The 23,793-nt window shown below is 49.2% G+C and overlaps 1 protein-coding gene across 3 annotated transcripts in view; it reads right to left on the reverse strand.

Moving 5' to 3' along the window:
* Positions 1 to 5,765: 5,765 nt before the first annotated feature.
* The window catches only part of IQSEC3 (IQ motif and Sec7 domain ArfGEF 3), a 30,835-nt gene continuing 12,807 nt past the window's right edge, over positions 5,766 to 23,793 (reverse strand). Inside the window, exons 3-12 of one of the 3 annotated variants that reach the window (XM_066320123.1) lie at positions 21,835 to 21,957; positions 21,000 to 21,166; positions 18,759 to 18,898; positions 17,821 to 17,946; positions 16,621 to 16,720; positions 14,413 to 14,574; positions 13,582 to 13,674; positions 13,095 to 13,138; positions 12,932 to 13,011; positions 10,811 to 10,888 (exon numbers count right to left, since the gene is read on the reverse strand). In XM_066320123.1, coding sequence (XP_066176220.1) covers positions 12,937 to 13,011; positions 13,095 to 13,138; positions 13,582 to 13,674; positions 14,413 to 14,574; positions 16,621 to 16,720; positions 17,821 to 17,946; positions 18,759 to 18,898; positions 21,000 to 21,166; positions 21,835 to 21,957 — 1,030 coding nt within the window. In that variant the 3' untranslated portion in view covers positions 10,811 to 10,888; positions 12,932 to 12,936. Of the gene's footprint in view, positions 10,889 to 12,931; positions 13,012 to 13,094; positions 13,139 to 13,581; positions 13,675 to 14,412; positions 14,575 to 16,620; positions 16,721 to 17,820; positions 17,947 to 18,758; positions 18,899 to 20,999; positions 21,167 to 21,834; positions 21,958 to 23,793 lie in introns of all 3 variants that reach the window. The other 2 variants (XM_066320122.1, XM_066320124.1) reach the window with 2 other exon arrangements.

The raw sequence follows: 23,793 nt of genomic DNA on the forward strand, positions 1-23,793 counted from the left end.
GTCCTGCTGCCCTTGAAAGTGAGTGATGAGGCTTTGCACAATTGTCTTGCTCTGCAATAGTAGCTTCAAAATGCTGCAGATTGGCCCTGCTCTGCTTGTCCCCAGGACTTGCCAGAGCAAGGCACCAACCTGCTCCTGCCAATCTTCCAGCCTCTGGATCAGTAACAGAAGGAAGAAAGAAGTTTTCTGGTGAAAGCTAAAGTCAGACCCCTTTGCGAGTGGGTCCCCTGCCAACTCAACGGTGCATCTTGATTATTGTTGCTTCAGGTGTGTAACCAATCTGTATTTGTACACGTGATTCTCAGCAGTTATGGCTGCTGGGTATTAAATGCATGTTTTGTGGTCTCCAACACCCCGAGCTGAGATCACGCCCTGTCCCACCTGCAAGTGTTTGTGTCAAAAGAATCATGGCTGTTAAACAGACATGAGGAAGTGCTGTGTTTATAGGCTTGGTCTTGTAAAGCCAAAAGCCAAATTACTGAAAGCTGCAATCATAGCTCATCACCATTAATCTCAGCCGGTTACAGACGTGTCATCTTTCCTTGTCCCTTAACGGTCTGTGCCACTGTAGCTGAAAATTTCTATTCCGATTTCGCCTATTTTCATGAACTAGGGCAGTAAGGAAACCACTCTTTATAAACATCTATGTCCTTAGAGAGGGATATTTGTACTCAAAAAATGCGTTAAAGCTCTGAACTTTGCAGTAATGACCCTTACTAGAGGCCTGCTTTTGCCTGTGCATTCAGGTCCCATAATATCCCTCTCCTTAAATGTAGACTGAGGGTGGCACAGGTGGTTCAGAAGGGGCTTGTGCTCCCCTGTGCACACCTACAGCACTCCTCCAGCCTTTATTCTGTCCTTTCACCTCCCCAGCAGCTGCCAGCCTCTCTCTGCCACCATAGGCAGCTGCGTGAAATAATCCTTTCTGAAACCTCTTAATTCTAAGGAGCTATTCAGGGACCTGTGTTTGAATCCCTCTGAAATCCTCTTTTTCCTGAGGCCTGCAAAATATAAAATAAATGCCACTGCTCCCATCCTCTGCTGCAGCAGGGGGTGACGGGCCATGGGAAAGGCAGGATTGTTGTGCTGCTTCCCCTGGAGAGCCAGGTGTGATCCTCTCCCCTGGGAGAGGGGAGCTCTTCCTGCTGCCCTTTTAGCAGATGTGTCCCAACAGCTGGCAGCTGGTTGTAAAGCACCTGTGCCACGACAGGATATGATGCTGTGTGGCACTGCAAGGCTTTGGCTGGTCAGCCACTGTGCAGCTTGTAGTCTCTCCACAGTTCTATTAAATGGTGTGTCGAGAGGAGTTGTGTTGTGCATCAAGGGTGCCCTTAAAGCTGGTGCCATTCTGCACGAGCAATTCGTCCCTATCCGTTGCCTGTCCCAGGGGGATTTTCTCGGGACTGGAAGATCCTGGTTGCATTTGGTGGTGATGGCCAAATGAGGAGGGGGTCTGCATCACTGATGGGCTATATCCACTGTGGGCTACCAGCTTTCACCAAGCACTGCCTGCCTTCCTCAGCAGCTGAGAGATGAGGTGTGGTGTTCAGCTCTGGGTGTCTGCTGGCACTGGAGGCCACCCAAAGGCCACGGGATGCCCATAAAACACAGCAGGGGATGGGGGGAATCCCAGCGCCCCTGCTGCAGCCCTGGCTGAGGCAGCGCTGCCACAGCCCGTGTGGGGCTCCTGACAAGTGTGTGTCCATCATCCCTGTGATGCTGTCAGCCGGGAAGTGTCCGTGTCTGGAGCTGCTCAGGAGAGGTTAGTGCTCCCTGCGCCGATACCTGACAGCCGTGACGCTGACGGTGATGCCTCCTGACAGCCTGGCATGATGCCACTGTGCTGCCAAGAAAACAGCACCAGCAGCCCCAGGGACCAGCCACAGGCCCTCATGGGGTGGCACGTGTCCCCACCACAGCTCCTGGGGACAAGCAGCCGTCACCCCCACAGCCGCAGCTCTGTGCAGAGTGGTCATGGGGGGATTTATCCCGGGCAGTCGAGGTGTTTTTGCTTCCAGATGAAAACCCAACCCATCAGGAAGGGACTTGTTTGTATCACTGCTGTGATGATATGGGGAGCAGGCTGGCCCCCAAGGGTCCCATAGCCACAGCACAGGGGCAGGTAAACTGCTGGGGGACGCTTCTGCCTGATCACTGCATCTCCCACAAGCCCAGGGCCCACTGGCAGAGCAGGGCATGGTGGCACAGCGGGATGTTTTTCTCCCTTTGAAGGCTGTGTGGCTTGGAGAAGACTCTTGGCCAGTTTGTGTTGCACCGTGCTGTTCAGGAAAACACAAATATCCCTGCACTGACCCCATGAAGAAAAGCACGTGCTAGTTTTGTGCTGACTCTGCAGACACTGATCCAGAAAAAACCTGCTCCACGTCTCTCCAGATAAAAGGTTCCATCGTGTGAACTCATCCCTTGCCGTAAACCCAAAGAGCACTGCCTGCTGTCTGCTCAGCGACCCCTTCCACAGGCCCTGGGGGGACATCAGCCGCTGAGATGGCTCTGGGGTGACGAGGGCAGGACACGGTGGCACCTGTCTCAGCACACAGGCAGTGCCGGCTCCCTGCCCTGCCCATCCCCAGGCAGCCCATGCGCCTTTTGGGCACAGTTTGCTCCTGTCCGAGTGGCTGAGGCCATCCACCCTCTTTTCTGTGCATCCCCCTCCAGCACATGCCAGAGCTGACTGACACGCCTTTAAAAATAACTCCTTGGTGTGAAGGAGGGCAAGAGATGGGAGGGGATGAGTTGCGGGGACAGCTCCGGCTTGCTGCCTGCCCCGCCCGTGGCACAAACGCTTTGATGCATTTCTGAAGCGCGTTTGGTCCTGCAGGAGGGAGAGGAGGAGAGCTGACATCTCCCTCCCCTCTCTGCACTTACTGCAAATGAAGGGATTAGGAGTTATAATCCAAGAATCTTGGATTATAAAAGGGGCTTTTCGGCTCTGTGAGGGGAACTTCAGCGTGATGCTCCCGGGGGAGGTGGTGACAGAGCAGCTGTCACATCCCCGGTCACCGCGGGTCCTGGGGCGGTGGCAGCCGAGGCTCAGAGGCACTGGAATGCTCCAGGTGTGGGACCTGCACTTCTGCAGGGGGTGGGAAAGTGTGTTCAGGAGGCCCTGCAAGGGCACAGGGGGGGTCACACCACTGGGCATTTGCCTTGGCAGCAGCGAGTGCATCCAAGCACTGGCCGGTGCCACCGTCAGGTTGCACCGATGGATTTACAGGGGTTTCCAGCTGCTTTGAGCTCTGACAAGAGTGGGCTCTTTCTTTGGGAACGGAGGGCAGGTCTGTATCAGTCAGCACTGTTTAAATGGGATCTCTCCGGGCGGGCACAGCACAGCCACGGTGAGTAACGTGGCAGGCCACCCGCTCTGGCAGCATCCCGGCCATTGCCTGGTGGGGACCCCATGCACCCAGCCCCGTGGGGAATGCCCTCATACCTGGCAGCCCCGCAGACCCCAGGACAAGCCTCCAGCTGTGGGGGCTCCTTTGCCGGGCAGAGCCTCGGGATCTGAGGGATATTGGCTGCCGCCGATCCCCCGGGGCAGCATCTGCACTTGGGATGCTGAGTGCCAAATTGCACCGGCCCAAAGCATCCTGCAGCCCTTGGAAAGCTTCTGCCCCACACTGCCAGCAGTGTCTGCTTTGGAGAAATACAGTGGTCTTTCTTCTTTTGTATTTGTTAACTCCTTCTCCTTCTTCCCACTGCATTCATGGCAGACCTGTGCAAAATGTCATCTAACTGCTGGTTTTATTCTGGCATCTCTGCAGCCTTTCCCTCTGCTAATCATTATAACTGTGCCTCTTCTAGGGCAAGTTGACAGATGGCTGGGGTTTTATCTTTGAACAAGCTATTTAAATAGGGCTTTGGCTTCTCCCTCACACATTTCTTTCCTGACAGCATGTCGTGAGCTGTTGGATGGGTTGTCCTTTTCACTAGGGATGCCAGAAGTTGTGAGCTGAGACTGAAGGCCGAGGTCAGATCCCAGGAGAAGGGTTCTTTCCTTTCCTTTTAGAAAGGGAGGATAATTCTGCCCTGGTTCATGTGGCCTCATAGAGTGCTTTGTTTTGGGTTTAGTATGAGAATAATGTTGATAACACTCTGATGTTTTAGTTGTTGCTAAGTAGGGCTTACTCTAAATTAAGGGTCCCGTTCTCTGCCAGTGAGGAGAAGCACAAGAAGCTGGGAGGGAGCGTGGCCCCAGAGGCAATACCTGCAAAGCAGGAGGCAGCAGGCTGTGAAGTGCTGAGTTCAGTGGTGAGTCTGCATTTTGCTTGACAGGGGTAGATTGAGCCCTCTACAGCACAGCATTTGAGGAATGCGCTTAATAAAAAGTCCACCTGAAGAGTTTCAGAGAAAAATTGCATCTCAACATTCTCTGTGGAAAAGAGCAGTGTATTTTGATCAATTCTGACCACACTATGTATCAGCTATTGCACACACAATGGATGTTGTATAGATAGGTCAGGGTACAGATGCACTGCGACAATCGTGGTGTTTGCTTTTTGGGTTGTAATCCTTTGTACCAGCATCACCTACATATGTCTACATAGTATCCTTCCCAGAGACACTTGCCATCTTCTGATTAATAATAGTACCTGTACATTGGAGCAAGTGAAGAGTATTTCACATATAGACAGTCTGATTTTATTGCTTTCATCTTTACTTTACAGCCAGGTGTGTGATCTGAACATCAGCCAGGAACTTTAATAATCTTCTGTCTCTAAACATCTTAGAAAATGCCTGTTTGGGATGGGCTGATTTATAATATATCCATGGCACACGAAAACGTAAATGGAAGCCTCTGAATCCCTGGGAAATACCCTGGCTGTGCCTGGGAGGGATTTCTGTCCTCCCAAGTTTTTCATGGTGGGCCTGGGGATCTAAGGGATTCTTTGAATCTAGCAAAGAGTTTGCAAGCTATAGACAGGGTGTTTTTTAGCAGGTGCAGTCTGACTCCAGCATGTGTTGGACCCAGCTGCAGAGATGTAGCTTGCCTTCCTCCACCCATCGCAGAGGAGAGCTCGCTTTGTGTGCTCATGCTTGATTCTCTCTCAAAGGTCAGCTTCATTAACCTTGTGGTTATGCCTTGCGTAAGTATGCACTTGCACCTGATCTGCAGGGGAAATGCAATTCTGCTCACACGTCTCCCATCCAAATGTTCCCCAAGCCTGAGGCTGTGTCGCTGGCGAGGTGTGCCGCAGTGGCGGTGCTGTGGCCAGCAAAGCTGCCATGCTCAGCCAGCACCTGGGGCCTGTGCCCCACAGCTTTGTCCAGCACATCCTGGAGAGGCGCTTGCACGCTCTCTGAGGTGTACTCCTGCGTGTTGGTAGGTGCTGTGAGCATGGCCCCGGGGTGTTCCTGCGCAGCCACACGTGCAGCAGCGAGTGCTCTGCAAGGCTGTGCCAGCCTCCCTCCCCAGAGATGCAGCCAGGAGCATCCATCAAGGTGGGCAGCAATCAGCGGTGGCAGAGAAGGGCTCTGCCTTCCCCCTCCCCGTTTTCCTCTCTGCCTCACCGCAGGGCTGAATTTCACAATTATGTTGCCACCTCCTGAGCAACTGTATTGCTTCCTGGTTTCCTCTGGATCTGATCCTCAGAGAGCCTGAGCACCGAGCTAGCTCCTGCAGCAGTAGGCAGGGCAGGCTGCCCCGAGGCCAGCAGGCATCCAGGATGCTCAGCACTCTGTAGGAGCACCCCTGGGTGCGTGGCTGTGCCCCTGAGCACGCCACTGGAGCCCAGGGACACCGGGGTGGGGGCCGAGGCAAATAAGACATTGGAGCACAAGTGACATTATCTCAATATAATTTCTAAAACTCTATTGATTGAACAGATAAAATACCTCTGATCTATTTTTCATTATTTTTCTTACAAAATGTTAGCCGTTTGGACTCTTTGCTAGGTGAGACCACACCACTTTTCCCAAAGGAAGCCTTTGTTGGTGATATTTACAGCAGGAGACAGGTACAGACAGACAGGTGCTTTCAAAAGCCTACGCACAGGTAACACTTCTGTTGTTAGATTTCAAAAAGACACATTCAGATGGGGTCGTGACTAGTGTTGAAGAGCTGGATGACTTCAAAGCTGCTGTCCCAGGCATGGCTGCAAACGAGAGGGGAGGACAAGGACAGCTCTAGCTCACAAAACACTGCCAGCAGTCCCTGGAGCCTACACTAGCACAGTGAGGCAGCTGGTGGAGTGGGAGACAGGGGAAGCTTGCTCAGCAACTTGCATTTCAAAGCAGAGACTGCCAAGCAGCAGCATCCTTGGTTTAGAGCCCAGATTAGTTTTGGAAACCTAAGAAACGTGCACGTAGTTGCAGGCTGAGTCTTCTGAAAAACACGTAACAAAATTCAAACCCTTGCAGCTTGGAGGCCCTCAAATGCCTCCAAATCTGGTGGTACCTTTCAGTATGAATATGGATGAAATTCGGGTTGTGGACCATACCCACACCTTTCTTCTACAGGAAGGAGAGAAAATGTGAACAGAGGGATGCTTTGAAAGCCTTGTGAAAGCAATAAGTGTTGCTAACCCAGCAGCCAAGACTATGGCATTAAAAATTACTACAGCAGAGGGAAAACACTGCATTAAACCCAAATTGTTTGCAAGGCTCAATTCTCCTGTCACATTTTCCCATCCCTTTGCTACTGGTGTGAACAGATTAATTTCAGTGGGCCTGCACCAGCATGAGCAAGCGTCAGGATAGAGCCTGATGTAACACAGCTCACTTTCTCCTACTCTTCAGCAAAGCCACCCTCTCATTTGGCCACTGACTAGCCAACACTCACTGCAGAATACTTTTCACTAGGTTTCTGTTTTCTCTCTACCGCCACTCCTTTTTAATATAGAAAGGCATGAATTTGGCAGCAAGAAGACACTGGTTCATTTGGGTTGAGCTAATCTCTGCAGCAGCTCCCTGCCTGACTCTTCCACCTGAAAGATTGTGCTAGATTCATGATCAGAATCACTGCCGTCAAGAGCTGGTGATTTTTCTTTGGGCTGGTCCCTCCAGGTGGGCTGTGGTACACATTTTGTTCGTCATTAGATTGTCACTGAGGTGCTCCTCTGGCCTGCACCCTGTCAGTCTGTGTGCAGGGGTGTCTGTTCACAGCTGTACGGCTACACTGAGTATGTGTGTCTCGCTGGCATGTGGGAGGACTGTGGGAGCAGACAATAAAATAGATCAGACAAGGTGCAAATATGTTTTAAAGTGCTTGTCATCCTTCAAGACCGACCTTCCAAGAAAAAAAAAAAAAAGAAAGAAAGAAAAACAAAAAAGAAAAACAAATCTGTATTTTGAAGTGAAGTCCAAAGGGCTCAGCTCCACAGTGGAATTTTGACCAACCTGTTCCATGACGACCTGGAACAGAGTAGTTTTGTGACTCTCCAGCTAAACCCAACGGGAGATGTGGTAGCCAGCAGGCTAGAATAGAGCAAGGGTTATCTACATTTGCTTCTCTGTCCAAAGCTGAAGGCCAGCAGTAGCCTTTGCAAGGTCAGGGAAACAGAACCAGCTTGCCCTGAGAGAACAGTGTGCCTCAGGTACCTCAGCACTTCAGTTCGCTCACTTCTACCCTTCATCCAGCATGGAGAAGGGAGTCTCAAGGCAGTTTCCTTATTTCCTCTTTAGATTCTAGTCGCTCTCCTAATCAATTATTAAAGCAGCAAACATCTTGTGTAGGAACTTCATAGGCATTGTTATAAATATTTTATCTAAAAAAATTATTTCCTCAAGTACCTTAAAGTTTTTTGCTGTTGTCACTTTGTGTTAAATGTCAAGTAAAGTCTAATTTATTTATTTTAACACACACACAGAGATTCCTTGGCTCACTGCACACTGGGAAGAAACCTGAATTAGTACTGCCATTGCTCTCAGACAGTTCAATAACTACGGGGAAGGGTGGTGAGTGCCAGTGCCTCCTGGACACCCATTCCACTGCAGCAGTGAGCAAAAACAACAGCAGCCACACACGGCATCGAGCAGACAGCGGCAGATGCCACACACGCTTTCTTAGGAAGCTATGGGCAGCTCAGGTGAGGCTGCTGTGAGGCAGTAGGGTGTCTCCCTGGAGGGAGTCAGCAGCAGACCAGACCAGCTGTGCCTCACAGCTGGCCTGGGGTGTGAGGGGCTGAGCCCTGGCCAGGGGTGAGGCCCTCTCTCAACATCCCGTTTGGGATGTGGGGCATCCAAACTGCAGTGGGGGGCTCGCTAGGGGTAAGCTTCTCTGGTCTGGAGGGAGACTGGACTTCTATTCAGGGTTTTCTTACAATCTTTTCTGTCATCCGCTTCTGCAGTTTTCCTCGAGGCTGTGCTTGTGGGCCCCAGGGTACATTTGCTGTTGCAGATAAAAGCGGCAGCCTGGTGCCCAGCTAAGCAAACAAGTCAGACCTCTCAGCACAGCTGGGTCTGTGGGTCAGGCTCAGAAAGAGGGACCTGGAAATGAGCAGGCTCCTGCCCTGGAGGGCTGGCCAAGTGCAGGAGACCTGTCACTCCAGCCTCTGTGTGCTTTCCTAACTTGAGCTGGGCTTCTGCCCAGGTCACACGTGAACTTTCTCCCTGAACATTCCAGCACAGCCAGCACAAGCATGCAGGGAGAGCACTGAGGAGAGCCAAGCCCGTCCCTGATGTACTGTGGCTTTTGTCACTGGCACTGGCCCCAGAGATCAGCACACTGGCACAATCCCTAAGGAAAATGCTGTGTGGCTTTTTTACCCCACAAGGTAAAAAAACAGTTTTCTGCATCTGTCTTCACTGTCCCCCTTTTCCTGTCATCTTGCACATTCTCACCACTGGCAACAACTCCTGCCATTCCTCAGCCTACCATTACATGATGAGCACCCAGTGCTCGTGTCTCAGCCTCGCATGGGAAGGAAGAACATTTCTGTCTTTCCTTCATAAAATGAAATAAAAATAAAGGCCTTAAAAGGCATTCTGTCCTATTTTAGAATCTTAAAGTTGATCTTCTTAAACCTCGAAGGGAGATACAATGAGTGAGTGAGACCAAAGCCTTTAAGCTAATTAATACCTTCCCCTCCCTACTGCACATAGAGATTTTTTTTTTCTAAAAATACATCCACAGCCCATTTTTAATGCTGTCTTCCTTCACGTCAATGTCCCCAGTACAGCAGAGGAGCTGAGCTGTCATCTCTATCTCAGGATCTGCCCCTCCTCTCACTTTGAAGCTGGGAGAGAGAGGGAAAGAGAAGAGGCATTGGAGTCCGGTATCTGGGCAGCTTTCCTATAAGAAGGCTGATGGAGGTAAGAATACAGCGAGGCAAGAGATACAGATGGGACCTCACATGATTGGTCTCCAAAAAGCCTCTTCCCTCTAAAGCAGGTAGAAGGGCCCAAGCGAATGGAACACCCACCCCAGAAGGTGAACATAACACAGCTTTGTTTTCAGAGTACAAAAATGCAGGTGGGCAGGAAACACAAAACCAGCCAGAAGAACGAAAGCAGAGGTGGGTCTGTTTCAGAGAAGACAAGCTCGTGTGTATATGTGTGTGTGTGTGTGTGTGTGTTGAGGTGGGAGGGCACCTCTTGGTGCTGTCTCTTTGGAAAAGTACACACCCATTCCACGAAGATTCCTGGACTGAACCTCTCCCTTCTTCTCCCTCAGAACTGCTTGGTGTTTCCTCAGTAAGCATGCGCATACATACGCTACCATACAGGTGTATTTACATGTGGTGAGGTTTGCTAGGTCTCAGCAGAGGTCTCTGGTACAATGCTCCAACATAACAACAGAAAAAGTTTTGGTGTTCAGTGAGGCCATCCTTGTGTTGTACTGCAGCTCAGAACAGTCTCTCCTCTCAAGCTCTCTTCCACTCGTGCGCTCCTTCGTTTGGAGCCAGCTGCTGCAAGGAGATAATACTTGGAGAGTGCTGAGGAGGAAACGTGGCAACTGGTGCAAGTTCTCGCTCCAGCTCAGCGGGTGGCAGCGATAGTGGCAGGGAGAATCCATCCCCAGGAGTGCCCCAGGGTCGGCCCTTGGCACGGGTGAGTCCGCCTCTTGCCAAGGCTGGTGAAGTTTCGGGGTGGGTACAAACCTATGGCCAGGTAAATGCAAGGCAGGGAAGGAAGTCGAGGAGTAGGAAACGGAAGACATGGTGCCTAGAAAGCAGCAGGTCATCAAGCCTCTGAGTAACAGGGCAGCAAAGTGCTACATGGGGACAGCACGAGCACAGAGGCCAGCTGGGATGGCAGGGTGTGAGGATGTGTGAGCATGTATGTGGGCAGTTTCTATAAATGGCTCCTCACAAATAGCATCATCTCGAGGGGAGATAGGGTAAGAGTTAGGTCAGTTGGCTTTTTTTTTTTTTTCTTTTCCTCTTGTTTTACTAAAAAATAAATCAAATTAGATCTCTGTAGGCAGAAAGGGTCCCTGGGAGGCGGTGGGGAAGGGAAGCAGGGAAGTCTGTGCTGTTTGGTGCTGGTGGTGTGGCTACACGAGGCTGCGTGAGCCACTGGAGTACCTGCGCCTCTGAAGCAGTGAGCTGGGGGGACAGTACTGGTGGGGGTGGTTGTAGGGAGGAGGTGGAGGTGGCAGGGGGGGCTGATGGACCAGCTTCATGGGGGTCCCAGGGAGCCCACTGCCCACACCGCGCCACGGCGTGGAGGTGCAGGAGTCAGAGGTGACGTAGCGTGTCAGAGTCTGGTTGAGGGCCGGCTCCATCCGAGCCAGACACGGCTTGTCCAGGACAATGACTTTGACAATCTGCTGGCACTGTACAAGCGTCCCCGCCGAGGCGGGGTGCGAGGGCACCAGTGCTGTCTCCAGCCGCTCCCGTGGCATGTTAAGACGCATGCTGGGCTGCATTCCACTCTCAGGCCCCAGGGCGGAGTTGTGCTGGTACGTTTGAAGCCTGTTGTGAATTGACACCTAGTTTAGAAACAGCCAAAGAAGCATTAAATGTTACAAGACTTTTCCCATCTGCCGCTACTGGCTGCCCTGAGCCCCCACCACCAGACGACCTCATATGCATTCAACCCTCCCTCTCTCAGAAAACCAGGACAGGTACGACCCTGGCTGCACAGTCCCCCTCAACAGCCCCGTTGTCCCCATCTAGCCTAAGTGTCCCTGTCCTTTCCATCACGTCAAAGGCAGCAGAGCCCGCGATCCCAAATGCAGTACAACTTTGATTATCCAAACGGCACAGGGAACACAAATCAACTCTAGGAGTGGAAGTGTCCGTGAATTCTCATGGTAATGAACAGACCTCGAGGTCATGCCTTTTTCCCCACCAGCAAAAAGGAGAGGAGGACCAGACCGCAAGGTTTCAGATAATCGAGGCTGTACCTTTCAGAAAAATGACAGCAGCTGAATCTGAGATAGAGAGAGACAGAGAAACTCAAGCCTTTCCCAGCTCCCTGCCTTTCTAAGTAGGAAGGTACACCACATGACTGACTAATCTGTTTACAAAGGAAAAAGCAGAAACCTGATGCAGTCTAGCAAAAGGCAGCTCCCTCAGATCCATTTGATGGTTTGTCAGTGAAAGGAAATGATTTTCAAAAAAAGAAAAAAGAAACAAAAAATGCCCATCTAGCTCATACAATGATAAAAGAAATTCATGATGAAATGGCAGCAGATTAGATCATCTCGGAGAAATGGAAATGCTCTCCTGCTGGCAGAGTAATACTTGGTCAACTGAAAGCAGGTAGGGAAGCAGGAGGTCATCAGGGTTTCCACTTCGAGATGCTGATAATAGAATCAAATAAGGGAGCTCACTGAGACCAGTCTGAAAAGGAGGAGCTGGCCTGGACTGGAGGTCCCTAGCAGGAGAAGTGCAGCAGGGAAATAATGCTTCCCAAACGATGAATGAAGTCATAGTTCCTCCTGGCAAGGACATGGGCTGATGGAGACCACAAACCAGAGCAAAGTTGCTGGCTCAAACCAGAATGTCAGTCAAGTAGCGAGCCCTGGGTAGGAAACAAGTGCTTACAGGTTGGTGTGGCACTTCTGGCCAGGCAGGGGTACAGGTGGGATTGTGGGGCTGCCTTGAGGGTCTGGCAGAGTCAGCAGCAGCACCAGCAACTGGGAAGGGAAGCTGTGAAGTGACCAAGCTCCCCACCATGCTGGAACAAGGATGACTCTCTGTCCTTATCCAGGCGTGGAGGTTGCTCAGACTCACCGCACAGCACGACATAATATTGTGTCAGTATTTATTCAGGTGGTGGAACATCCCACAGGAAAAACTGAGTGCGGGGCCATGAAGTGCCAATGACATTAAGATACATGGAAGCCATTCTACACAGGGACGTACTTCTAAGAGGAATAGGAAACTGGCTGGCAGAGGCACCTTTCCCAGGAAGGGGGTATCTGCGGGGAACTAGGGTGCTCTCCAGGGAAAAGAAGCAGCACCTACTCCCCACAAAGAAGCTGAATTCTTCAAGTAAATATATGTTGACAAGAGGGGAAAAAGCTACCCTGGAAAAGGGCAGGTTCAGGACAATGGAGATAGAGAGAGTAGGAAGTACTTGATAAGATTTTTGGTGTGAAGATTGTATTTTCCTGTTTCCCCACAGGCAGTGAGAGTATGGGTGTCTGTGAAGAAACAGGCAACCCACTGGATGCTAGATGCTCCTGCTAAGATAGATGTACACAGGAGAGCCAAGCTCCCTACCTAGGAAGGTGAAGCTCTCTGGAAAGTCTGGTCTTCAAAGGCCATGCTTAATCCCCTTTAGGGAGTTGGAGAGACAGAGCTGCAGAGATTGTGCAGGAAAGCTGGGCTGTGGGGAATTTGCATGTGATGCTGCATGGAGTTAGCATGTCAGGGAAGTCCTTAGTGCGGTTCTCAGTCTCCCCAGAAGCAGTGGGGTGGGTTAGTCTACAGCGTTTGGGAGCTTGGTCCATGAAGGATGTTACAGTTATAAAAACGGATTGAAAATGCTTTGAAGTTTAGTTTGGATTTGAAAGTTGTATTACCCGTCCTAGCAGTAACTTTTAATTGTATCTCTGGAAATTGGTAAAATTGTCAGTCTGGCTGGGGAGGCATTGATTAAAACCTGAGAAAAGAAACAACAGAGAATGTGAGAAGAGCTGAAGTGAGAGAGCATTACTTACCTCAGCTGCTCTGCACTCTACTTACCTCCACTGTGCTGTCCGAGACCTTCTCCCCCAAATCCTTCTTGCCTTTGAAACAAAACAAAAGATCTCACTCATGAGGTCTGCCCCTCTAGTCAAGAGCTCACCCTCATCCTGTGGACTGGAGAGTTAAAGGGAGAGGTGCAAGGCCAGTCCAGACCCTCTTGCAACCTGTTAACTGCTTAGCAGGGTAGGTTTTACCAGTTCAGGGAGGAAAATTGCGCCAGGTTCTTCAGAAGTTACCCATGCTCTGTCACTAATAGCTCTTTACCAGGTGTTACAGCTACAGAGTGGGTAATGAGACTTCAAGGGGTTTTTTCTAGGGTATTTGAAGAATGTGTATGCTCTTGTATTTCAACTATTTGGCAAAGGCTAAAGGATACAAAACTGAACACTTCTTTTTGCAGTTATTCTCATGAGAATCAGTGAGGACGCATTTGAAAAGGCAGCAGTTCTTGACCAAGAGAAGTTGGGTGCTGGGTGCCCCTTACCTGATGGAGAGCCTTGCTTAGACTGCAGTTCCATCTGGGCTCCGTTGGTCCTTAAGGAGAGAGTCTTCGTCCCTTGCTGTTTCTCCAGTTCCCCTGCAAAACAGACATGTGGAAATAAATTCAGAGAGGGATGGAGGGAAGGTCACCAGCACATCGAAGGAGCAAAATGGGAAGTCAGCAAGGAGAATTAATGCAAGAAAATCACAAGTGAGTGTCAAGAAGGGAGAGAGGAACATCCAAGAAAAAACTGGAGAGGATTTGACATGTGTAGAAACGTACATGCCTCCATAAGACCTTCTGCATGTGACCTACATTTATACAGGGTTGGTTAGTGCTGCACAGATGGGGACCACTGATGCTGAGCTACTTTGGCTCATCAGATTATACATGGAAAGGCCATCAAGGGCTACACAGACATCTTGTCTCTATAAGGCCACGGAGTGACACAGACTGCTTGCCCTCAGGACAACTCTGTTAAAGGCATGAGACCTATCCCAGCTATTTACAGATCATATTTGCATAGCCAAAGGAGTACGGGACAGAGAAGAATCCTCTGGGTGTGACAGTCTAAGCTTCCCTATTCCAGGCCACTGTGTCACACTCCCTGTTTCATAAGCATCATAAGTAGTTAAGTCCTTCCATTTCTCCTGCTGGCCAGCTGTCACAGAGTGCTTTTTCATCCTGTGACTGAACCCAGGAACATCTTGTGCAGACTCGTGCTGCTTATCCTCTCTGTCGCTGTTCCTGAAGAACCCTTCCTTTACCCTTTCTGCCTTGCAGTCACATGCAGTGTGATGGCATTGGAGTGTGAATTGTATGAGAGACCCTTACATTCAATTCGTATCTGTTCCAGTTCTGTCACTTCTGCTATTGACTCTTTCAGATCTTCCACAAACTTCTGCATTTCTTCAGCACCCAGAGCACAGAAGTGTAGTACTTGTTTCTTCTCTGAACCTGAAACTGGAGTCACCAGTGTAATGCCATGGGGGTAATCTGGAAGAAGATGTGTCAACAAAACAAAGAGGTATTAAGCATTCTTGACGGAATAGTTGGTTGTTTTGGTACATCTGAAGGACAGAGAGTTTTCAGCATGAGTCCAGTGGAATTGCACACCCGGAGTTTGTCACACTGCCAGCTGTGGGAACCTGCAGCACTGCAGCCCTCCAAGAGAACAGAAGGACCAAGCTGCAGCAGCACGACAAGTGTCACCAGCACCACAGTGCTGCCAAAACCAGAGAACTCTAGCTCTTAGTCACTCTTAGTGCAGGACTGGCCCTGGGAACCTGAGCACAGAGGTGGGACTGTAAAGCCTTTCTCAATCTGTGGAAGAGTAAATACTCTTTTTCCAACACTTTTTCTCCTGTGTGAGTTGCAGCAAGAGAGGTGGTCTTCTGGGATCAAAGCCATTGCATCCACCATGGCAGGACATGTCCCCAGTCTCTCCTTTCATCTGCAGAGAACACAGGAAGGGTGTTGGCACAGCATGGGTGGGGAGCTCATTGTACTGTGCAGAGAGAATGGTAAAGGAAATGTGTTTGTAGGTCTCTGCTTAGTAGTCCCCACAGGCAAAACACTCAGGTAAGTAAATGAAAGGCCTTGCCCAGAATGTGAAAATATAAGAGCAAAAGGCCTTATGCTTTAAAGATCAGGTTTGTGTGCAGGGAGGTGGTGACTGGAGATTCAGCCAAGAGAATCAGGAGAACACAAAAGTGCAGAGAACTTTCCAAACTTTTGACTGGACAATCCTCTATCAGTTGCTCAATGGCTGGTGATTTCAATCCCTTTCCTCCTTTCACTTTCACATTCCTCTAAATTTAATCTCTGTCTTCCCCTGTCCTGCTGTCACTTCTCCTCCATTGCTCCTACATCTGCCTGCCTTCCATGGGCAGACTTCCTTTATTAGCCTTCCTTCATCAGTCTGTTCCCAAACCAGCCAAGGCCTAACCTGTTATTTTTAGCCAACCCTCAGCTCCCCCTCTTTGTGTGCCAAGCCCTTTTCCCACTCTGTGTCTTTCTCATCTGCTCACATCACAAGATCTTTGTGACATCTGGTTTACTGTCGCTGCAGGGGACGCACAACAGCATGCCTTTGCCAGAAGATCTTTGGGCATTCCCAGGATACTCATGCTGCCCCTGAAAGCTGATTCCAGCTCTGATGGTGCCTCCTGGGGATGCTCAGGTATGAGTGGCCCTTTAGTTCACAGGGATGTGGGAGCCTCTGCATGCTGCAGAGTAGGGTGTTGGGAGAGTGACTCACGCCGCCAGTGGAGTAGAGGAGGGATGAAAAAAACTTCCTATAGCCACAGTGCTGCTACATTTTGCCCTCCTTGCAGTGTGTTCTCCATGTGCTCACAAAGCCCCAGGGGCATCAGCCATGCTTGCCTGGGACTGCTGTGCTGCCCCTCTGCCCGTGCCAGCAGGAAGCTTGCCTGTTTCTGGAACTACTCCACGGCACAACCAGCCCCAGTCATGACACATCATGGCTCTATTCCCAGACCATCAAGGTCAGGCTGACTAGGGCTGGCCTTCCGCCATGCTTTAGTGGGTGCTGTTCCAAGGGCTCTGCCTCTGCCTTGGGAAGCTCTCAGCACAGCATGGCACTGTGCAGGGAGGTGGCAGCAGCACCTGAGACTCTGTTGGCATCAAAGGCAGCAGTGGGGGTGGTGACTGTGGGCATGAGAGGACAAGGGGCTAAAGCTGGTGGCAGCACTTCTGTCAACAAGATTCTGCACCTACAGCTGGCTTCTGGGAGCTCAGTAGGATGTATGTGGGGATTGATTGCCCCAGCTTTCACCACTGGTGTTGTGTCTGCCACCATGACAAGCCAGATCATTCAATGAGGCCCTTCTGCAGATGCTCAGAGCTAGGAAAGGTACCAGGTGTACCTACCGAGTGATCTCCTTGGCACCAAGCCTCAGTTTTCTCTCCTCCGCTTTTAACACTCATAGAATCTCTCTCCTAATGCAAACTCACACAGCCCTCTCCCTCTTTCTTTTCCCTGCCAAACCCCTGCAGGAAACCCAGGAGCAGTGGACTTACACTCGTTCTCAAAGAGATGGAACTGCATCCCTAGCAGGCCAACTGACTTGCAAAATGTGTATGTTGAGGAGCTTTTCTTCTTCGGGCAAAGCTTGAGGATCTGTTGGAGGGAGAGAAGCATTGTTGGTGCTGGGGAACAGTGAGGCAGGAATGATGCAAACTGCTCAAAGCAAAGAAAGCTTTCTGCAAGCTCTGTTAAGTGTACATGGGAGGAATGTTTGGTGAATGACTGGCTCTTTGCTGGAGAGCTGCCTGGAATGCTGCACTTGTAACAGCACTTCTGGAATCCTGTAAGCATGGCCCTGGGCCCACTCAGCTCTCTCCCAGAGGTGCTGGCTTTTTGGTTGCGACATTTCTGACTTTGAAAGAGTGATTCTCCTCACCAAGGAACAGATCAAAAGGCAAAGGGAAGCCCATCATAAGTACCTTAGAGCTGGGAATGCTGTGCTGCCCTAGTACCTCAACACTAGTTCTTATGGATCTGATTTATCCCATGGAGTAGAGGGATAGCAAGGAGCAGACCCTCTCCCCAGGTTCACAGCTGTGCAAATGGATGCAGAGGAATAGGTAGGTAAAGCTCTCTCATCCTCTCCTTCTACAAAAGAGTTTGGGTTTAGTCTTGCATCTGCTGCAACCACAGTTTCACTTCACCATTAAATTCAGCAAACTTCCATTTTGTTTAGCCTCCTTCCAGTTTCAGTGTAACTCTGTTCCCCTATACCTGTCTAATTCCATTGCTGGGACTGGGAACTTCCAAAAATACTCTACACATTTGGGGGTCTAGCAAGTACTACCTAGCCTGCTACAGCCTTTTCCATGTTATAAGGCAGTGATTTTAAAGTGTCTGGCAGGAAAGATTTAAAGTGCATGAGAGGGCTCTGTCTACTATAGTACAGACAAAGAAATGAACTTCCCTTTCAAGAAATGAACCTCCCTGCTGGCAAAAGCGTGAGCAAGAGCAATGACATTGCCTGGATGGCTGTGGGCTGTGACAGTTTGTTTTTTCAAGGGTTACTGGAGTTTTAGATTTAGTAGGTTTTTAACAGTGAAGGGTCCAGAGCTGTGTCTTACAATGCTGGTGAACTGGGAGCTGTCCTTAGAAGAGGGGTAAAATGGATGTCGAGGACTGGTTTTAGATTTCCTTACAGAAACCAGGGCAGGTTTTATTGCCGCAGTGCCTAATTGCCAAAGCACACTCACCACCAGCAGGTCATTGAAGAGGAAAACTTCCCTTTGGTGAGCTGCCTGCTTCTGCACTTTGTTCACATCGGTCACTTCGTAGAGGCGGCTGCAGCACACTAGCCGGCGGTGGGGCACCGACAGGACCTGCAGAGAGCACACAAGGGTACCCAGGGGCTGAAGGAGGGGCCACTATGGGTCTCCCCCACCCTCAGATTGTACAGCCCTGCCCAGTGATACACTTCCATGCACTCTGCCTGGACAAATCGCCTCCTCTGCTTGCCATCAGTTTTCCTGCTGGTGCAGTAACAGAGAAAGCCGTTGTGATCCAGGTAAATCAGCGGGCAAGCTAAACGCAACCTTCTTGCTCACACATCCTACCTCTGTCTTCCAATCCTTGGGTCACTGCTCATCCTCTCTCACCCCACTGGATATCTGGAGGTTTCCTGGGCTTTGAGAAATCATTCTGCTTTATTTTGGATAAACAGTGTGTACATTTTTGCCCTACCGATTGGTTACTGCCAGAGAAGCTATCTGTGCATTTGGGGGGATCTCTTAATCCCAGCAATTTTTAGGGAACTCATTAGAGACAGATGGATAAAATTGTTTTCTATTCTATGCCTTTCTCTTCGTACACCCTTAAAAGGCCTCAAAGTTTGAAACACTGCAGAAGCTATCAGATGAGCACTGGCAGGCAGGACCTGCAGTAAAATTCATGGGCAAGCAATTACTGCACCATATACTGTAAACCCTGGCCAAGCAGATCCCTCAAAATTAGGAAATAATGAGATAGCAGGAAATAAAGAGTTTGGAGAAGGAGGAGTAAATTTGTAGAGACAAGCAAGGAAAGTATTACATAAGAGAAGAAAGGCATAGAGGAAAAACACAGAAAAGAGGGCAGGGAGGGAGGTGGGGCACAGAGGGCCTGAGTGGGTGCCAGTGGGGTTATGGGTGCTCACCGTTTTCATTCCAACTATGGACTTCTCCACTTTGGTGACATAAGTTACATGGTCCTCATTAGATTTTAGCTCTTTCTGCTGGATCCTCTCATAGATCCCCACCACCAGCTCCCGAGGGATGTCAGCACCATCGTCCACCCCTGCCAAACACAGAAGATGTTGGGCAGGCCAGTCAGAGAGAAAAGGAAAGGGAAGAACCAGGGGTCCCTGGCAGGCCACTACTGCCTCTGCACTGTGCAGTGCTGGGAACACTGAAGGGGAATAGCAAATACTTCACTTTAGGCTGTCTCCTTTGTTTCTCTAATGGACCTAATGCACCAGCAGGAGAGAGTGACATCTCGAAGGCCAATGCAGCTGATTTCATTATTCCACTGCTCTGCATGGTGGCTCCTTTCCATGTGTTCCCTGAGGTTTTATAGCCACAATTTCACATTCATATATCTTGGGCCACTCAGCAGCAACCTCTGCATTGATTTTGTATCATCAGAAGTGCTAGATGTGGAGAAGGCCTATGACGGGATTCAGCAGCCCTTTCTGCCAATGCAAGCATCAGCTCTCCTTGTCTGTTTGGTGACCTCCACCATTTTCCTTCTTTGTTGTCTCCTAGGAATAATACTTCCCTGCTATTCTGTTTGTGGGATCTCTGCCTTGACCCTGCCCCTTTCCTCTTTTACATCTCCTTAGACAATTCCCCAGATTTCACTGTCTGATCCTTCAGAGCCTGGCAGAAAAGTTTTTTTTACCCTTCCCTGAGCCAAACACTGCAAACCAAGCTGCCAGACCTTCCTTCAAACTGGATTCCTCCAGTCATTTTATACTGATTTTCTCTGCATCCCCTCCAGCCTCCTGGTCTGAGATGTACCATCCTGAGTGATGCAGGTGAGGAACTGCTGAGAAATGGAAAGGCATTGTGATGTCCTGGCTCCCTTACCTACATCCTTGCAAATGTATCCCAAATAACATTTCAAACGTGGGCTGCCGAAGCTGCTGGCCTAGGCATTGACCTGCAGGTAAGTCTGGATTGAAGTGTCACTCCTTGTGAATGTGATGGGGTGACATTCACTTGCTCTAACAGGTTGTGGTGTGTTGCACACTGGAGGTGAGTGACCTTCATGCTGATTCAATTCATTGTGGTGTGAACTGAGAGATTTTCAGGCAACTCCAAGTGTAAGTTACCATTAAAAAAAAACCCTCTTTTGCCAGTGGTATCAATTGTAATACTAAAGGGGATGATGGCAGGTAGCAGCCCCATTCAGTATCTGTAGAATTAACTTGAAAGAGGGCCTCAGTGTCATATTATACCAGTCTGAAGCAGGTGCCAAATTGTGGAAGGTGTGGGAGGCTGAGATGACACTTTCTGAACAGCAATCAGGACAAAGAAATAAGTCAAAGAAACCCAGAAAAGTACAAAATCTTCAGAGAAGAGAGGAATTTACACAGGGAAAACTTTGAGGGAGCTTTATCAGAATTGCAGATGCGCAGTAAGAGAAACTTGGAAAATGGCTGACCTAGGATGACCTAGGAGTGAATATGGCTGGGAAATCAGACAATAATTTGTCTAGACATGATGTCAAAAAGGCCAAACAATACTAAGCTGCATTAGTAGATCTGAAAACAAGAACAAGGCGGTAGCTCTATATATGAGTATGTTGTGACCACATCTGAAAAAGTGCTTTTAACAACCTATTACCAGGATGCAAAGGACCGACCTTGAAAAGAGAAGAAAATTGATTTGGGAACTGATTTTATCAGAAATTGCAAAGAGGTAATGTATGCATGAACTCTGTCACGCCTACAGTTACTATAAGTAATTGCAGGCAATTAAGAAGGGGAAGATTTAGCCTGAATAAAAGGAAAATGTGTTCATATATTCAAAGCAGCGAGTAGGGCTTGTTTAGCACAACCCAGCAGGGTCCAAGAAGGATGGAGCTGAACAATGGGAAAATGTAATACAATGGACTGTTTCCAAGCAATGAGATATCTTAAAAGATGAAGCCATCTCTCAAAGGAAAATGGTTGGTTTCTGAGAAGGCTGGACAGCTTTCTGCAGAAAGCAAAGCTAATTAGAATTTCCCTTCCCCAGCACCCTAGAAGGCATCTCAAAGGGCCGTCCATGTCTGGCTCACAGGCAAGTAGCAGGAGACCTGGAGAAAGGCAGTTCCACTAGGTTTTCCCTGCCTTCATCTAGGAAGAATTTAGAAAAGCAAGAGGGGAAAAAAAAAATCTAAGCAGGACCCTCACCTCTCAGATTGCGAATGAAGTCCTCCAGCATCATCTTCCTGTCAGGCTTGATGTTGGGGCTGTACATGTCCGTGTTGAGGAGGATGATTGCAAAGGCCAAGATGAAGATGGTGTCCGGGTTGTGAAACTGCTGGACCACATCTGGGTTACACATGCAGTACCTCTGGCTGCAGCAGGAGGGATGCACACACTTAGCATGGGACTTGGGAGCCCTCTGCTCCAGCTTGGCCATGGTTTTACCACAAGCAGATCACATTCCTCCTTTCACTCCACCTCTCACACATAAGAGACGGAACCCACTGCTCTCTGAAGGCAAATCTCCCCACCAAAGGCTGAGGTAAACTTCAGCCTTCTTGTCCTCAGGAGCCAAAAAAGCAAGTGAGGCTGGAGAGGGCTACTCAGAGTGTGTCAGCACATAAGTGTAATACGGGAGGTGTCTGCTCCAGCCTGCCTTGCTAAGCACAAAGCACTCCTCTGGATGCACCAAGGGAGGACGCAGCAGCCCTGCAAGCCCCTTTGCTTCTCTTCCTCTGAGTCCCCAACGAAAGGGAATCCCTTGCTGGCAGCCATGTCATAATCTACTTCCCACTGGCTTTGGTATGTACAATTTACCTTCCTCACTCCGGCCCCCGGTACCCTTCATGCCACTGAACATCTGACAGGGCCACAGCCATGGTGCAGCAGTGGCACAGAGGAATCCATCCTACTGGAGCCCCCTCTTGGGAAGGGAAGTCTGTGGACATTCCCTCCATGGCTGCTGGGTTTTGCCTTGGGTGTGCTGTGTTCCCTGCCCTCCCTGGTGGCAGCAGCGGGGCTGCAGGGCTCCTGCTCTCACCTGAAAGCCTCGATGAGCCGCTCCACCTTCTGTGCCTCCCCCTGCACGCGGATGTGGGCCTGGAATTTCCGCAGGGCCTCGTCCAGCTCCATGCCCGAGAAGTCCATCTCGTCCACCACACAGCTGTGAGAGGGGTACACAGCCTTTGTCAGAACATCCTCCTGTGGCTGACACCAGGCAGGCTCCTTCACTGTGCTACTGAGGCTCAGTCCCCAAGGGAAATCCCATGGGAGAGGCCCTGAGACATCTCTATGGCGTCCTGGATCCTGCAGGCAGTGATTTCACTCAAGTGATTCCTGCATTCTACAGCTGACGAGCAATTCTTGTGCTTTGCTATATATTTGTATGTGTGTGTGGGTATGTATACACCCTGGTTTGTACATATCACACCATAGACAGCATATCCATTCCCATATGCATATACAGAGAAAGTATGTGTGCATATATTGATTCTTACCTGTCTCTACATAGATATAGAGACATCTATATTGACATAGATATTTAGACACCTGTATCAATATCAGTAAGACCAGAATCAGCACAGAGAAAACAGGAAATGGAAGTTGTTGTACAGAAATGACATGCAACATTACCTGTTTGCCTGGTGTCACTTTGCATTTCGACGTGATTCACTGCCCACTGGAAATTCATGGCCAATTTAGATATCCCAAGAAGGGGATGACACCTATCTTATTTCCCACTAAAGCATTCTCATCTTATAAAGGCCCTGTTGTTAGTCTCCAAAACCTATCAGTGTAGTTCTTGCTCTCTGTATTAGTCAAATAATATACTTGTTCTTACTGCATGATATTTCAGTCACCTATAATGACAACACCACCTTTCCCATGTGGCTTCAGCCCATTCTGTTGGCATATTCCTACCTTTTGTGCTCAGGTCATTACTGCAAGCATTAATCAAAAGATTAGACTCAGAAACCCCTGTTCATAACGTCCCTTAGGCACAGCTTCCAATTTCAGCAGAGTATGTAGGCACTAATGTCTGTATCAGCCAATTTGGTCCCCTGTTTATGATTCCTCTGCTAATTTCTCTCCCACTCTCAACAAAAAAATTCTCATGTCCAAAGCTTTGCTGAAGACTAGAATTATGTTCTGCAGGTCCTGTCTAGAAAATTAGTTATTCCAACAAAGACAGACATTGAATTGATCTACTTTCCCCTGACACTGGTATGTACAATTTACCTTCCTGCTTGTCATTGTTCTTTCCCAAAAGAATTTTTTGAAAACTGAAATTCTGTCTGACAGATGAAGAAAATCACAGGTGCCAAAATCCCATTTTTTTTAAACCTTCCTTAAATACAAAGTCACTAATTTGCTAATGGGACCACCTTGACGTTAGAAGTACATTAAAAATTCAAGAACTTCATGTTTTCTCCTTCTCTGTACATTGGATGCTACTTTCATTAGCCCCTTAAGCCCTTTATTTAATCCTTTGTATTGTGTTTGGGTTGCTTTGTCATTTGGTAAAGGATAAACTGACCCCAAACTTAAGGTTATTAAGGAGGAAATTTTCCCCAAGACAGGTTGTCTGGGACTTTATGAGGAGTGGTGCAGGGAAAAAAGAGGGGCAGGAGATTGGCTCACTTCTGTTTCCTAGCATTATCTGGAAATTTTGCCAACGAATCCTCTACTACTAAAGGGATGTGCTGTCACCAGTTTCTTCTTCCTTTCTGAGATAAACGGGGTGGGGTGTCTGCTGGTCATTTCTAAGTGCTGCAGTTTGCTGTGGGTTGTTGGGAAGTGGTTTCTGAACTAAGCTGTTGAGTGCCATGTGCAGCCTTGCTAGAATAAAAATCTGTTGCACAATGCCTCAGATGGGTGAGGGATAGAGTTCAAATGCTTGGAGACGTCTCTGCATTCCTCCATTGCCTTATTGATTCGGGAGTTATCATCATTTAACTGGGGTGACACCTGCAGAATAACTAACCAGGGCCAGGAGCTC

Source organism: Sylvia atricapilla, chromosome 5 (assembly GCF_009819655.1).
Source record: "Sylvia atricapilla isolate bSylAtr1 chromosome 5, bSylAtr1.pri, whole genome shotgun sequence".
Classification (NCBI taxonomy): Eukaryota; Metazoa; Chordata; class Aves; order Passeriformes; family Sylviidae; genus Sylvia; species Sylvia atricapilla.